Below are 18,110 nucleotides of genomic sequence, written 5' to 3' on the forward strand. Positions count from 1 at the left end.
TCAAAATGTCCTGTGCGTTCGAAACGCTTTCCTCCCGAGATTTGTAGGGAATTCTGAATTGGTTTCCTGTACGTTCGGAACCGTTTTTTTTAAATGCCAACCATGCAAAAAAAAATTAAAAATAAAAGCAACACAGATTATGAATGAATAAATAGAGTATTTATTTCCAAACATTTTATTTTATCATAAGATCTATTTTAAAAATTGTCGCACGAAGTTCACAATAGCTGGAAGAACACACGGAACACTAATAACAAAAACACGGATTATGGAACCTATCATGGGAAGCCTTCCCAGGAGTTTAGCAGCGGAGGCATAACTGCCCCTGTTGCGGAGAACTCGCTCTTTGACAACGCCTTCAAATCCTTGGAAATCAGCAGCTAGACACTGTTGTCATTGCTCTTGAACTGGTAATTTTATCGTACTGATTTAACTTACTTTGAACAGCGATTAAATCTGTCGTGCAAGAAGCTGTAAAACGAACTTAACACGACACACATAGACAAGTTGCGAAAAAAACTTTTGTTTTTTTTTCATTCACAACGGCGAAACGTGATTCAGGAAGAAACGGTCCCGACATTAAATCAAATACCTGAAATCTTGTTCGAAGTTTCTTTCGAATTTCAGGAGAAATTGAGTGCTACGGGAGTCGGTTTGCTATCTCCCAGTGCCACAGGAAAATCTTTTGTTTTTGACATTTCAAGTGTCATTTTGAACTGTTTTCCTGTGATTCAGAGGATCATAGTCCCGAGCGGAATAATTGCAATCTTAGTGTGCAGGACGAGGGATATTTGTCATAGGATTTCTGCCACCGAACAATCACAAAAAAATCGCACAACGGTGGCTTCCCGGCGTTTGGCCGCCTTTCAAGGTAGTCCTTTGTCTTGCGATGGAAACGGGAAAGGGAACGGGAGTGAAGGAACGGGAAACCCATTGAATGAGAACTGTGCTTTGCTTACTGCCTGCTATTACATACACACGCTACATATACACAGCTGCTAAAGCCGGGCAGTTTGGCCGTTGGTTGTTTGCCGGTGAGTTGAAGGAATGTTTTTGTTGTTGCTTTTGCTACATACACACGCACAGCTTAGCCGTGGTTGTTTGCCGGTAGATTGAATTGAAGCAATGTTTTTTTTTGTTGCTTTTACTGCATACACACGCACAGCTTGGCCGTGGTAGTTTGCCGGTGGATTGAAGGGATTGAATTAGAAGGATGTTTTTGTTGTTGCTTTTGCTACATTCACACGCACAGTGCTCGGATGGCTGGCTGCCTGGTGTTGGCCGGTATTTATTTCTATCCTTCTTCGTCTTGTGATGCGATAGGGAGGGACGTGAAAGCGTTTTTATTTTGTTTCTTTCAGACATACGCAATTCGGTTAACTTGTGAGATTAATGCCGGTGGGAGCAAATCGAATCAGCACCGATCGCGTTATCTTCTTGTACCAATGATGCTATGTAATTGACTACACGCCATTGGCACAGAGGCTGAATTTTGGGTGTAGGTTGCTTTCACCGGGGCAGATTTGCCGGCTTGAAAGCTTTCTAGATGGGGGTAATGGCCATGGTTAAAATCCTGAAAAAAACCTCATACGGAGAGACGACTTGTTGCGCTTCTACAACGTCTTGTCGTGATGGCTGCCAGCACCAGGTTTCTTATCTCCGTGAGAGCGTTTGAATTCTTACTTTTGGCTGGACGCTCAGCACCAGCCGCGCAAGCAATTTCGGTAACACACATCTAGAACTTTGAAATGTTTTAACACAACTTGCCAATTGATTTTCGTGACAGGTATATTTATAAATTTTCTAGCACCAATTCGTATTTGCGCTTTAATGGTATTGGTGTACCAACACACAACATCCCGAAGTGATGTTTCTAAGAGATGTCCGTTAAAGGTGCTATCCTAGCCAACATGAAATCGTAAAAGAAAACATCGTCGAACTCGTATATAGATGCAACTCAAATCGGAATCGTAAATATGTACACTTACCATTCGACCATATCGTTTATTCATCGTAGAAGATGCAACTTCCCAATGAAATACGACTAAGTTACGATATGTTGGATGAAGTCGTATTTAGTTCCGCCGATGTCAAATGAAATCTATAACGATCGCATAAGATTTCTTAAGAAGCATTTTATTGGTACACAAATTACTTTCGAATCGAAATCGTAAATGACTTCGAATAAATTCGTAAAGAATACAACGTAAGCATCGTCTTTCGTATCACGTTGTATGTTTACTAGAATGTCACATTAGTAGGCAAATTAACACCGTGTCTTTCCGATATAGCTACAAATATTATAACAAGTATATTTATAATCGTATAATCGGTCACTTTACCCAGAATATAAATATTTTTAATGCGATCAAATCAGATTCGTATTAACAGATACTTAGCGTTCGCCCACATCTCATCATGATATTAAAACTTCATCGTGATAAATCGTGTTCAGTGGATGTGCAATTTTGCGATCGTGCTTGCAATTTTGTATCAGCATTTGAATTTTGTGAATGTTGACGACTAAAGCAAACACGCAAACGGATGAAAAAAAATAATAAAGGTAGGTTTTGGAAAAACAACGTTGGACAGAAACCTCACTAACATTTTCCTTTCAAAAATAACAGGATTACTCTCCCTACTAGGCTCAGATTAAAAAAAACCGCCGGATAATTACTCGGCGATTTGCATGTGCATACTACGAGTATCAAGGAATGTTCACGGACAGAATTGTGGCCCGGCAATTTCCGCTGTAAACCCGGAAGAAAGAGGCGTCAAAGATCCTAAGGGAGGCATGGAGGTGGTGGCAGTTAGGAAAGTAGCGAGCGGGACAATGCCCGGTTGCTGTACATACGAAAATATATGTAGTGCATTTCAATGTTAGTTATAATAAAAATCAGTTGAAATCATCAATTAATTTTATTTCTTTCAAGCGTCGTATTTCAATCACAATATTACACATAACATGCTACATAAGATGGTCCGCAAAGTCGTTTTATGATACAAATCGTACATGAGTACATCCCAACTCACATAAAATATCGTTTAAAGAGTCCATCAAATGTCAAATTGCATCATATCGTACAAGCTTACAACATACATCTTATAAAATGTGACTTAAGTTGTCAATCGATGTTAAAATCTCTGAACATCGTATAAGACTGCAACACATCTCGCATAAAGGGTGGCATAAATCGACATTCCATCGTCAGATTGCTTCGAGTCATACAAGAGTACAAAACATCTCGCATAAAGGGTGACTTAAATCGCCAATCCATCGACAGATTGCTTCAAGTCGTACAAGAGTTCGGCACACCTCGCATAAAGGGTGACTTAGATCGCCAATTCATCGTCAGATTGCTTCAAGTCGTACAAGAGTTCAACACACCTCGCATTAAGGGTGACTTAAATCGCCAATCTATCATCATATCGCTTCAAGTCGTAAAAGAGTAAAACACACATCGCATAAAGTGTGGATGGAACTGTCAATCCTCCCATCATCGTAAATGCGCATGAATCGAATCCTTTAAAGTAACGTTCAAAACGACGCCAATGCGACATAAAGTACCAAAGTATTTCTAACATCGTAAATGACATCACATAAGATGTTGTCGATGTCGTAAACCAGAAAATAACGAAAACATGTACGTATATTGCCTCCACTTTTGGTAGGTATATGCTTTTTTCTAACGTCATGTTCGATGATTTATGTCGACATAGACGTACGTATATCTTTTGATATACCTACCAAATTGTTGGCTGGGATTTTCGTGACGAGAGATCCGTTCGCGAGTTTCAATTTGTACCGCTATAGTGTTGCCGTATGACGTAATTCTACGTCAAAAATTGTCCTACACAGAAAGAAAAATGTAATCTTACATTGCACGTTTTCACATCATCGCCACGAAAAATATGAAAAAGAGTATAACATCTAAAGGCTAAGATGAACTTTACATGTCACCGCATGCGAAATCCAGCGTCAACGTCAGTTTGCCAATTCTGTTTTGTTTTCGTTCCTATTGGATTCCCAACGAGGGCGAACTTCATCAATTAGCTTGCAATTTCATGTAAATCTTGTACCTGCTCGTGTGCTGTTCGCTTCTGTTCGAATCGACGGGGTGCATGCTGAGTTTTAAAGCAAGTAAGTGAGAAATAAAACCTAATACCCTTCTAATTATTGTAATTATTATATCAATTTGTCAATTTTATTTGTTCCAGAAAAAAATGCCACTTGAATTCAACGAAAGCACGGGCTACCGCAAGTGTGACTGCAACTTATTTTTCTACCAGCATGTCAATCGCTATTGCCGTCGTCGGGGGAATAGCACCAAAAAAACCGGAATTCGTGAAAATTTATCGAATAGGTACCAATTTTTCTTGTGTGGATCAAATAAAATGTATGTGTAAGATATTAAAATCTCTTATCGACAAATATCGATGCTTTTCTTATTGGATAAACAACCATACCAAAAAGAATGATTGGAAATGTAGGTTTACAGTAAACAAATCAGTTGAAGGCGATGGGAAGTTTACATGAATTAAGCCGTATTGATACATGTAAATACCCGATTCCCTTCTACCCATGCAGTTGCATGTAATGTTACAAGGATTTTTCTAACTGTGTACCTAACCTAAACCAAGGGTCCGGTGCCGATTGACCGACGCATAGGGCTGAAATCTCCACTGCTGTCGATCCGGAGCCAGTGTCTTCAGTTGCTGCCACCCCAAGTTCTCGTCAACTGTGCGGATTTCAGCGGCTAGACTACGCCGCCACGAGCTTCTGGGCCTGCCTCTTTTTCGATGCCCATCTGGATTCCAGTCAAGCGCCTCTCAGCAAATCTCGTTTTCATCGCTTCGCAGCGTGTGCCCAATCCATCTCCACTTACGTTCCCGAATCTCGATTTCTAGCGCCTTTCGATGACACCGGCGATGAAGTTCCACGTTTGAGATCCAGTTGCCAGGCCACCAAGCGCGGATGATGTTCCGCAGGCAGCGGTTCACAAAAACTTGCAGTTTTCGCGTCGTCACCGTATAATATGTGCACCAAGTTTCGCACCCTTTCAACAATACGGATTTGACGTTTGAGTTGAAGATTGGGATTTTATTTCGTAGAGAGATCTGGCGTGAGCGCCAGATGTTTCGGAAACTCGCAAACGCAAATCGGGCTTTTCTAATACGGGCTTCGATGTATTCTTGGTACCACCATCAGGCGTAATCTGATCACTACTTTCTCAGGTTGTTGTCCAGCTCCAAGAAATTGGGAGGATTTACTGTGTAGAGTTTCACCGACTTGGTCTTTCCGACATTGATTTTGAGACCTGCTGCTTTGGAGCTTTCGGTGAGGTCGTCGACTTTGCTCTGCATGTCTTGTTGTCTTTGGGCGAGCAAAACAATATCGTTAGCCAGGTCAAGGTCGTTCAGTTGCTCCATTTTCGAAGGATTTCACGGCATCACGATAATCAGGACTTTGAGTGCATCATGGGGCGCCACGTTCTATGAAAAATTTTAAACCAAATGGGACGTATCTTGTGTGATATTTTCTAAGAAATCCAATGAGGGCTACTTGATATTTTCTAAGAAATCCAATGAGAGTCCTCAACATTTTTCAATTATTTAAAAAAAAGCATTTCGGACTTGAAAACTTTGAACAAAATGGTACGTATCTTGAATGTTTTTACCGAGGAATTCAACGGAGCCTTTTAGAGCCTGAGCACGCATTGGAAACAGGAGTTATGGCTGTTTCACCCTCAATTTCACAACATTTTTCAATTTATTCAGAAAATTGAGGGTAAAACAGCCATAACTGCTATTTCCAAAGTGTGTGGTGCCTTAAATAGGCTTCGTTGGATTCCTTGGAAAAAAATCACACAAGATATGGCCCATTTGCTTTAAAATTTTCCAGTCCGAAATGGTTTTTTTCTGAAATAATTGGAAAATATAGGAGAATTGAGGTTAAAAACTGCCATAACTTCATTTTTCGAAGCGTGCGGTGGTTCAAATAGCCGCCATTGGATTCCTCGAATAAAATTACACAAAATACGTCCCATTAGGTTCAAAATTTTCAAGTCCGAACATGCTTTTCTCTTGAATAACTGAAAATTATTGGGGAATTGAGGGGGATAGGGGGAATACAGCCATAACTCCTGTTTCCAAAGTGTGTGGTGGCTCAAACAGATTTCATTGAATTTCTCGGAAAAAATCACATAAGATACGTCCCTTTTGGTTCAAAATTTCCAGGTGCGAACATCCTTTTTAGAACTATTTGCTAAATTTAAGGAAATTGAGGATAAAACAGCCAAAACTGCATTTCCCAATGCGTGCGGTGGCTAAAATAGACTCCCTTCGATTCCTCGAAAAAAAATCGCCTAAAATAATTCTCATTTGGTTCAAAATTTTCAAGTCCGATCATGCTTTTTCTGAACTATTTGAAAAATGTAAGGGAATTGATGGTAAAACAGCCTGTTTCCAATGCGTGCGGTGACTCAAATAGGCTCCGTTGGATTCCTCGGAAAAACGCACACATCACAGATTTGGTTCAAAATTTTCAAGCCCGAACATGCTTTTTCTCAACTATTTGAAAATTTTTGGAAAATTTAGGGATTAAAACCACATTTGCAGAGAGGCGCGTGACTGGAATCCAGATGGGCATCAAAAAAGAGGCAGGCAAAGAATCTCGTGGCAGCGTAGTGTGACCGCTGAATTCCGCACAGTTGACGAAAAACTTGTCTGGCAGCAAATGAGGACGCTGATTCCGGTTCGCCAGCAGTGGAGATCTTTTATCTCAGCCCTATGCATCCGACAATCGGCGCCGGACCCTTAGGTACAGTACCGTTCATAATTGTATAGAAATTCGCGTACTGTCGCTTCGACTTTGAACTTCCATAGCTTTTAAGTCTGATGATATTTTTTGATTAAATGTTCCGCGTAAGATAGATCAATTTATCACACAAAATTTGAGCTTTCTTTTTCGGAGGAAAACACTATTGCATCCTCTCGGTCATCAACGCTGCCTTTTCCGTGTCCACCATGGCCGCTGAATCATCCTACAATTAGCATATTCCGTCCCTTTTCCGTTTGATTCACCCGATCAGCTGGGGGATAATTTTGGCTGTTCCGGAATGATGAGTAAAACACTTCGTAGCTTAGTAGGCCAATCTGTAATAAAGTTATATGATGAGAACCAGCACAACAAAATGAAATTTAATACTTAATATACCATTCTGTTCCCATTTTCACATATTGCGCACCAAACAGAACTTATACCTGAATGGATAAACAACTTAACCTCGATAAACGGGTTCGGAAAATAAATAGTTACCTTTGTTTCGAGGTGAATTGTACCGTTTTGTTCAGCGTAATCCAGGTCAACTTCACCTCGCTACGAGGTAAGCTTTACCTCGAAGAGGTAGAAAGTACCTTTTTTGAATTTACCTTTTTTTCTTAGTGGATTCTACCTTTTTTGTCTGCTCGATTCAGGTAAACTTTACCTCGTTGTGAGGTGAGTTTCACCTCGGTGAGGTAAAAGTTACCTATTTGGATCTCACTAGCATTCACCTTTTCTATCTCGGTAAGTTTTACCTTTTTATTATTTCCTGTGTGGGTTTCCAAAATTAATTTTCGCCTCGCGGCTTCCATTAGGTAGGGGAGATGGGGGCATAATGGCCACCTTAAGGAAAACGGTTATTTAACCATAGAAAATAGCTATAATATGGAGGTTACATTATTGTTTCGTGTTCAGACACTTGAAAAGCCTATTCCCTAACGGGCTGAAACGTGAAAAACTAGATGAAAACGTTAAAAAATGCATTTTAAAAAATTTGCCAAAAGCTGAAAACCAGCCACTGTGGAGGCATAATGAGAACTCCCCCTGAGTCAGTATGAGCACCATTAATCAGAGCAAGATGTGCGTTTTTGCCGGGGAATCTAGCAGCGAATTCAATTCGATGAAGTCAGGTGAGTCGTAGATTCATCAAACAAAGCAATAACAAAATAATCTAGGTCTGTTTGTAGAATACAAACAATTCACGCACGCTCATACATTAAGTGCTTTGTTCGGAGGATGATGCTACTAGCCGTATAATGTAACAATAAAAAAATCGATCATGAATTGTGAATGGAAAAAAAATCACCTCGAACAGAAATCTAACTCTAGTCTTTTGATTACCTCTCCGACACCTTACCACTAGGCTAAATTGTCGGATGAAAACTAGTCAAGGTGTGGCGCTTTAAATCAATTTTAATTCGCTGCTAGATTCTACGGCAGAAAATGCTCATTATGCCTCGATAATATGGTGCTCTATATGCCCCTAGTCAACAAATTTAAGTAAAAACGTGTTTTAAAATTGATAAAAGTGAAAAATCAAAAATTTTATGATGGTAAAAATTGAGAAACAATGTGTACATCATGTTGCAGTGCGTACATTATAGATCAAGGTTATTTTAAGATCATAAGAGCTTATTTCGTGGTGCTCAAAAATTATAATATTTTCGTAACTTTAGAACCAAGCTAGTTTTTTTTAAATATCTCTGTAAAGATGATAAGGAGATTCCTTTTTTTGTGAAAAATTAATACTATAGGAAGTACGAAACAAATCCTCATGAAAATTTATTTAAGAAAATACGCACTTTCGTAGAAAAGCGTAGTTCTCATTATGCCTCGGGTGCTCGTTATGCCCTCATCTCCCCTACGTGTAACTTTATTGGAACAAAACGAATCGTTATGAAATTTTACGCACTCATAGAGGAAACATTTCCGAACAAAGTACTGTCAAAACATTCCAGATCCGACAACTAGGAGCGCTATGGTATAATAAACAGTGCGTCCAGATTTAGGATGATCCATGCTTTAGCATTCCGGTAAATGGTTTTTCGTTAAATGGAATACCGGTAAACAGTATACAACAATTCAATTGATATCACTGCTGGTGCCTGGCGAGATATTGCCTGAATGCAATTGCTTTTCCCCTGCCTCTATTTAGGTACACTAGTTTGTTGAATATTCCTTACTAAAACAATAATTTTCGAAAAGATAGAGTAAAAACAGAAAAACTCCCACGTTATATAGTGAGTTTCAAATGTTATGAAAATTACGACTGCAATCTCGACGAAATTTACTCTGCAGTGTTAAATACTGGTTTAAAGCACACAAAGTAAGTTAAAAAATGATTGGCTTGGTTTAATGCCGGCTGAAGTGAACCCCGACAATAAATGAAAAAAAAAATGAAATAATGTGCGAAATTAATTTCACATCGTCGTACAACGTCTTATTACGTTCATGAACATTTAACTGCAAGTTTATTAACCAGGTTATGTTGAGTGGTCCAAAATAAGTCCCTAAGACCAGGCCCACCAATGGTTGCTAAACCTCGAATCGAGTACATTACATTCAGCAACATATTTATCAACCAGTCATCGCACCAACAGTTGCTAACTTGATTCGAAAAATAGCATTCGAGCAGTAGGTTGTTACAGGATGCGTTTATGTAGCAACCCGGTAGCAACACAGCCGGTAGTCGCTATCAGAAAATAAACAAGCACAAATACCTACCTGGATCGCAACAACGGGTGCGAAAATAAGTAAGTAGATAAAAACGCAACCAATCAAAACATTTAAAATACCGACCGAAATAGCAACGCCCGGTGGGTTTGGTCTAAGGAATTTAGTAGGACCTATTTTCGACATGGGTCAAATTGCTACCAAAAGGAGTTTTTTTTGGTTCTTCGAGCTTGAAAACTAGTTTTCAAGTGTTTTTTCATAGCTGTGATCATGTTTGTAGTGGTTAAATTAATCACAGCTATGCAGAAATTTTCTTGAAAGTTGACTCCAATAATGGCACGTCCTCCTAAAATGGGCTTGATTTGGCCCAACTGTGAAAATTTAAAACTTTACTTTCAAATTTCTTTCAAATAAGATGATATTTAGAATCAGAAGCAGTAGCTTTAACTATATTTGTTCAAAACTTTTCATGATTTAAATGATTTATGAGGGAAATGTTCGAAACAGCTGAAAGCTGTGCTCTAAAATTATAATATTTTCATCAATTTGAAAAAAGTTGTTTTTTTAAATATATTTCGGTATATTTGAAGAGAAAATCAATGTTTTGTCTAGAGATAGATTCTTTATGAACTACTGATGTGTTCCTCATTTAAAGTTTTTTTTTTTGGAAATGCGCAATTTCTGTAAAACTAGAGGTGCTTTTTTGCCTCGGGTGCTCTTTATGCCCTTGCATTCTATGATAAAATATCTAGAATTCTTTACGAATTTTTGATGATCTTTTTAAACCTGCATTGACATTTGAGTTTATATTGTTTAGTATAGTAAAGATTGTAATGCAATAGAATGGAGAGGTGAGAGATGACTAATAAGAAAATTAATTATCGTTTTCAGTACGTATTTCAAAGTTATGGGTGCCAGTTAACAACGGGCTTTTAAAACATTATTGTTTGAATAATAAAAGTTTGATAACCAATCAATGCATAGTTATACGGTTATACCCCATTTTTTACGGGAAGGCTGCAAAGTACTAATACTAATTTCAAAGTTAATTATAAAAAAGCTCGTGTTCGTAAACAGGAGATTGCATGAAGGCTTCTTAAATGAATGTTCCGGATGAGTGCATCAACAATGAAATGGCAGCATTTTTGTAGCCGTTGATGATGGTAAGGGTGTTATTCATAAATAGTTGATCAATGGGGAAAGCGTCGGTTGTTTTGCAATCTAAATAATAAGCATTTCAATGGCTCATTCAAATTTTAAGCAAAGAAAAACAAAATGACCGAGAACGAATGTTGAACCATCGCAAAGCTCCGCGTTGATCCAAATCTTCATTCACCGTGGTGTCGATTATTTTTCAATTACTATTACGTAAGGTAATTCTAGCTAAGTTCGTGACAAGATGACGGCTGCCTTGCTAAAACTCTAACTAAATTGCATTCAATCCAGTTTTAACGACTGTCTTGTCTTTTTTTCTTCTTTAATCATTACATTTAATTCTCATCAATTAAGCTGAGTGTTCACTTTAGATTCAGTTGTAAACTATTCAAGTGAATGGATAGCTTGTTATTTATCTAAAAACCATCTTCGAAACAACTTAAATAATATAACACGAATCTCAAAGATGAATTTGAATGTCGTATCTGAAATTTGAAATGATTTATTGACCATCTTCTAAATCATGCATCAATCCATTCAACAAAAGTGTTGTGCCAAGGTTAATCCTCTGGAGGCATATTTAATTTTGACTAGATATCTTTCTTCAATGTGATTTTCAAATTCCGATCATAAATTAGCCCAAAGTATTTAGAAGTTAAACTGTTGTTATTATTGAAATTTTCAAAATCTTACAGATTTAGGTTTAAGTTTAGTAATTCCAAGCGCAGAAAGTAAAGCAGAAAATAAACATGAATATTAATCTAGTCTATTCAAATAAGTTACTTGACTGTTTCCTTATGCTTTCTTTCCGGTCCTGTGCTGCCTCATTTGCTGCCCTTAAACGCCGTCGCTTGATTCATCGATCTGATAATCGGTTTTTCTTTATAATCACCCTCGGCCGACGACAATCACGCATTATTAAGGTAATGCGCTGCTGGTTATGATAGCATGCTTCACCTTATTCGCGAGAAACGGTTGCACTAGATTCGCACAGGTTGGTCCCTTAATGACGCGCAAACGAGCACTATCACCTGCATCGCAACTGGTTCCATCAAATTCGCAGCTCAAGATGCCAGCCATCAGAGACGAGACATCTCACCTGGGAGATAGCAGTGGAGGCACCGAATATCTCGAAACACCGGACAAATCCCTCTCGGATAGGAAGTTGTACAGGTGAGTGCAGAAATGAATGGTTATAATATAACTGTCAAATAAATTTAAAAAGTCAAAACAATTCGAATTAAGTATCGAATGCGTTAAATTTTCTAGGTTGAAAGAAAAGAAATACATACCAACAACTATAAATTCTCGGCTCACACCTTCAAGCTTTGAGGAGCCGAACTCGTTTTGAATGTTTACAACTGTTTGTATTGAGTTGAAATTCTGAACTAAGAAGTGTTCACGAACGAAAGTGGACACCTGGGGCGGGATTATGGAACTCGAAACAATCGAGTTTCGTTCGATTCGACCAACTTTGGCATTACCGATCTCGATTCGAATGGAACATTTCGAGATGATCTACTACCCGATTTACTCGAAATCTAGTACGTGAAAATTTAGAACTCGAATGAGATTCGTAATACTGATGCTAATTCGATTCGAGTTCAACTCGAAACGGGTAACTCGAATCGAATAGGATTCATAATTCCACCCCTGTTTTTTATGGTAAAAGTTAAGTTTTAAAAAAATCCAAAACTCAGTGTGAAATATCGTTAAAAAGTATACATTTTAACAGATGTATGAGAATTCAGAGCCTTCTGCTAGGGTTGCCCTCTGTCCCGCTAAAGCGGGACATGTCCCGCTTTTTTGTTGAATGTCCCGCTTTTTTTTTCTTGAAAATCTTTTACAAAGTTTACTGACTAACACGAAAAAAATAAAATTTTAGTCTCAATTAGAATTCTTTAATGAACAGAAAATCTTGCAAATTCGTCTTTTTTTTCAAAAAAAGCAGCATTTTTAATAGTTTATGTAAGACAATACTGAACAAATCTTAAGCTCTTAGCATTACAGTAAGATTCTGATTCAGTTAAGCGTTCTTAAGGCATGTTCAACCAATGTATTGTTTAAGCTGCTTCCAAATAATTATAGATGATAGAATTTTAGAGATCAATTATTTCTCCGGAATCTTCATACCATTGCCTCATACTCAATACTCCAAATTGTCTCTTTTTTTTGTTTTTAAATATGTCTTTATTTGTATCAATTCATCATCACATTATTACATTACTACATTAAATTAGGTGTTCCATTGTTGGCCATCTCTTCGATAGATTCAATACCCGCAATCCGACGAAGATCTTCGGTGCTGTGCCAAGGGGGAAGCCGCAAAATCATTTTCAGAACCTTGTTCTGAATCCTCTGGATGGCTTTCTTCCTCGTCGCGCAGCAGCTAGACTAAATCGGAACTGCATACATAATCGCTGGTCGGAATACCTGTTTATATATCAGCATCTTACTCCTCAGGCATAGTCGGGATTTCCTGTTGATGAGAGAATAAAGAGATTTAGTGTATTTATTACATTTAGATTGAATATCTTCAAGGTGATTTTTAAAAGTAAGATTCCGATCAAGTGTAAATCCCAAGTACTTCACGTGATCAAACCATTCTAATGAAACCCCATTAAAAGTTATGGAATGATTTTCATTAGGTTTTAAAAATTGAGCTCTTGGCTTATGGGGAAATAAAATAAGTTGAGTTTTGGAAGCGTTAGGAGAAATTTTCCACATTTTCAAATAATTCAAAAAGGAATTTAAATTTTGTTGCAATCTACTGCGTACCACTCGTAAATTCCGACCTTTGACTGAAAGCAAAGTATCATCAGCAAATAATCTTCTACCTTTTCCTTCTGGAACATCAGGAAGATCAGAACTAAAAATATTGTATAAAATTGGCCCAAGTATACTACCCTGAGGGACACCAGCTCTAATGGGTGTCCTTTCAGAGCATGAATTTTGATAGCTTACTTGTAAGGTTCGGCTAGTCAAAAAATTTTGTATAATTTTGGTGAGATATACGGGAAAATCAAATCGAGCTATTTTAGCTACTAAACCTTTGTGCCAAACACTGTCAAAAGCTCAAGAAGAGCAATACCAGTTGAACAACCTTCAGATTTGTTAGCGTTAATCATATTAGTTACACTCAAAAGTTGATGTGTAGTAGAATGCCCATGACGAAAACCAAATTGTTCATTAGGGAAAATAGAATTCTGATTAATGTGGATCATCATTCTATTCAAAATAACTCTCTCATATAGTTTACTTAAAGATGGAAGCAAACTTATTGGTCGATAACTTGAAGGCTCTGAAGCACTTTTTCCAGGTTTCAAAATTGGAGTTACTTTGGAATTTTTCCATTTATTTGGAAAATAAGCCAAGTAAAAACATTTATTGAAGATTTTAACTAAAAAAATTGATGTGCTTTCAGGCAACTTTTTAATAAGAATATAGAAAATTCCATCTTCCCCCGGGGCTTTCATATTTTTAAATTTTTTGAAAATCAATTTAAGTTCATCAATATTTGTCTCACAAGAACTTTCAAATACATTTTGTTTAGAAAGAATATCATCAAATTCAAGGGAAATTTGAGCATCAATTGGACTTACAACGTTTAAATTAAAATCATGAGCAGACTCAAATTGTTTGGATAATTTTTGAGCTTTTTCTGCATTAGTTAAAAGAAGTTTATTCCCATTTTTCAAAGTAGGCATTGGCTTCTGGGGCTTTTTCAGAATTTTAGTTAATTTCCAAAATGGCTTTGAGTAGGGTTTTATGTCCTCTACTGCTTTTGCACAATTTCCATTACGAATAAAGTTTAAACGACGTTTGATTTCTTTTTGAAGGTCGCAATAAATAAATTTCAAATAAGCATCCCTAGTTCGTTGATATTGGCGTCGACGAATGTTTTTCAGTCGTATCAAAAACTGAAGATCATCATCGATCAAAGGTTGATTAAATTTATGTTTAACTTTGGGTATTGAAGCGGCTTTAGCATTGACTATTGAAGTTGTCAAATTTTCTATTTACAGCCAAATCAATATCTTCTGTTGAATTTAGTGGAACGTTTACATCTAAATTACGTTCAATAAAATTCCTATATCGCTCCCAGTTAGCCTTTTGAAAGTTAAAAGTTGATTTTAAAGGGTTTTCAATGGGACTTTGGGATAAAGAAAAAATTACTGAAAGGTGGTCTGAATCGAGGTCCGCATGAGTAACTAATTGAATACAATGCTCGCCTAAATCCGTTAGAACCAAATCAATTGTGGAAGGATTTCTAATCGAAGAGAAACAAGTATGCCCATTAGGATATTCAACAGTATAATAACCTGCAGAGCAGTCATTAAATAAAATATTCCCATTTGAATTTGATGACATATTATTCCAAGATCGGTGTTTTGCATTAAAGTCACCAATAATAAAAAATTTAGATTTGTTTCTGGTGAGTTTTTGTAAATCTCCCTTCAAAAAATTTTTCTGTGTACCGCTACATTGAAAAGGCAAATATGCGGCAATAATTATAATTTTCCCCATAGAAGTTTCTAATTCAATTCCGATTGTTTCTAAGACTTTTGTATTGAAAGAAGGAAGAAGTCTAAATTTGAGACGACTATTGATGACAATAGCTACACCCCCACCTTGTCGATCAAGTCGATCATTTCGCAAAATTTTAAAGAAAGCATTGCTTTTCAAGTTATTGTCCGGCTTTAAAAAAGTTTCAGTGATGGCAGCAATATGTATGTTTTGAGTTTTCAAAAATAAAAAGAACTCATCTTGGTTAGCCAGCAAAGATTTAGCGTTCCGATTCATAATATTTAAACATCTATTTGGATCCATGAGGGAATCGTAAAGTCATAATAATTTTGTTGGCATTATTAAAAGAAGTTTGGAAAGCTTCAAACATTGAATTTGCTTTCAACATAAGTTGCATCATTTCCATTAAATTTTGATGCAAAAATTTTAATTTTTCCTCAGTAATCTCACCCAAATCAACAAAATTGTTAGGATCAGGAAATGAAGGAGAAGAACAAGTATTTGAATTTCGGAGATTTTCCCAAGCCTTCGCATGAACGTTGAGACTTGGTTTTTTCCCATTTTGATTAGTTAAACCTGAAGAGGGCAATCCACTTTCAACCACCTCTGAGAACGATAAACAACGAGTCTGGGGCGCAGAATCAGCACAGGTAACACTAAAATCACTTCGGGTATTACCCAGCCGTGATTCCAATGTAGGCCGAGGCTGACCGCGAACAGGCAGGTTGTTTGCCGGCCCGACGTGTGAAGACGAAAAAGAGGAAGGAGAAGAAGAAACTTTTCTGGAAACTTTGGGATTTTTTCTAGAAGCAATAATTTTTGCCCTAACAAGACAGTCTAGAGAATTCGTGGAATGATTACCTGCGCAATTTGCACACTTGAAAAATTCTGTTTTTGGTTTATCACCACCATAAAGGCATTTAGATTTTTCATGATCGAATGAGCCGCAAAGCATGCATCTGGCATTCATTCTACAATTTTTAGTGCCGTGACAAAAAGCTTGACAACGACGACATTGCGTAATATTTTGTAGAAAATTTGTAGAAGGTTTTCGAAAAGGTTCGAATTTGACTCGACAATGAAACATAAGACGAGCCTTTTCAAGAATTTGCAAATTATTCACCTGATCCTTTTTAAAATGGATCAAATAAAGCTCAGGAGCAAAACCAACACTACTGATATTATTCGTGTTGGTTCTTTTCCTCATTTGAATTACTTGAATAGGAGAAAAACCTAACAAAGAATCTAATTCAGTTGTAATCTCATCCGGTGTCTGATCGCCGGTGAGACCACGAAGTACAACTTTAAATGGACGATCACTTCTAGTGTCGTACGTAAAAAATTGGTGTTTTTTATTATTCAAATAATTTACGGCGTACGTGTTGACGGCTCAACGGTGACTCCAAATTGTCTCAATTGTCCAAAGTATATAAAGATTGAAGTTTTCTTGAGTTTTTAAATTTTTAAACAAATTACCAAACAAATTTATTTTTATACAAATAACACAAAGGTTTTTTGCGCGGTATACAATCTACCGTATACATGTACGACTTGAAATGTTTTCCCTCAAATAACGTGTTAATTCGCGAGAACCGTGGAAAATAACGGTGCAACGTGATTTTGTCAGTCCCCTCCCTTCTTTCAGCGAGGATATAGGAAATGAGGAGGGGGCTTCCTTACCTTTTTATAGCATAACTTGAGAACCGTTCGAGCAAATCGAACCAAATTTGGCTTGAAGGGTATTTGGGTGGTATGGTGGTGGAAAATGATGGGAAGATCGAAAGTGGGGAGGGGGCTTCTCTAGAATTATCAGCCTAACTGGAAAAATTGTCAAGCAAATGAAATCAAACTTTGTATGGAAAGGAATTTGAATTCGAGAAACGTTATTATGATATTTTGAAAACCTCCTGTTCTTCCAGAGGGATAATTTTAAGGCGAGAGGATGCTTCCATACAATGTTCTACTGTAGGGTATGAAGAGAACTGTAAGTAAAGACCTTTTTGCGTTATTATTTTATACCATTAAAATTTTATGTAGAATGTTCGGGAAACTAGCAAAAATATTTCGCTTTTTTATAACATGCGAGAAATTGCTGTAACAACCGGGTTGATCTTTATCATATCCGATATGAACTGCAGGCTGCACAATTGTTACAGTAGCAACGTTATATTTCAAAGCACACTACATGGTCGTCTATCACTATAATTATTGACTTTGGGACCGACTTGTGATGATTTTTTCGATGGACTAAAGATCGAATAGTGAAAGTAATACTAAACCATCGGTGTGCTGGAAGAAAGTAACTTAATGTACAGCTACTGTGAAGAAGTGTTGAAAAACTTAAACATTAGTTTGATTATCCAAATCGTGCGGAAAAGAGTTTGATGATCGATTTGGTTTATATTTCTGCGAGTAAGCAGAATGACTTTCCGAGGGTCGAGCTGCTAATTGGAAAGAAATTTGGAAAAATTCTAAAGATTTGTTTGTTCTGGTTCTGAGTTTAGAACAAAAAAGGTGGTTTTGATTGAAGTGGTGACGTGACGATTTCAAAATATATGTGCACGGATGGAATCATCACCCAATGTTAGCAGAAAGCTTATGTGTTTTCCATGAAGTTAAAAGAGTGTGAGGAAAATGGGCGGCTTTAAAGCGGTACACTATTCCCTGTTGTAATTCTCGTCTTACGAGCTGCCTGGCAGAAGGATAGATAGAATTGTTGTTGGAATGGATCGGTTGCTGCGATTGACAATAATTTTATAGAAAACAACGGAAGTGCGGTATAGTCGTTTCAAATCAAGAATTTACAAAACATCGGAAGTGCGGTAGTTATTAGGAATTAGTATTAATGAAAATATTCAGTAGCAACCCAATTCAAGATTACCAGTACCAGGAAGAACTGGGAGATAACAACGGCTGAAACCTAACATCTTTT

General features: G+C 37.3%; 1 protein-coding gene across 3 annotated transcripts in view; it reads left to right on the forward strand.

The window, feature by feature from the left end:
* Positions 1-18,110, forward strand: part of LOC129744214 (nardilysin-like) — a 73,837-nt gene that overhangs the window by 43,925 nt on the left and 11,802 nt on the right. For 2 of the 3 annotated variants that reach the window (XM_055736625.1, XM_055736624.1), the window contains exon 2: positions 11,575-11,824. The exons of the other annotated variant lie outside the window; for it this stretch is intronic. In XM_055736625.1, the coding sequence (XP_055592600.1) occupies positions 11,592-11,824 (233 nt within the window). In that variant the 5' untranslated portion in view covers positions 11,575-11,591. The remainder of the gene's footprint in view (positions 1-11,574; positions 11,825-18,110) is intronic. 3 annotated transcript variants of the gene reach the window in all.

Source organism: Uranotaenia lowii, chromosome 2 (genome assembly GCF_029784155.1).
Source record: "Uranotaenia lowii strain MFRU-FL chromosome 2, ASM2978415v1, whole genome shotgun sequence".
In the NCBI taxonomy this organism is placed as follows: domain Eukaryota; kingdom Metazoa; phylum Arthropoda; class Insecta; order Diptera; family Culicidae; genus Uranotaenia; species Uranotaenia lowii.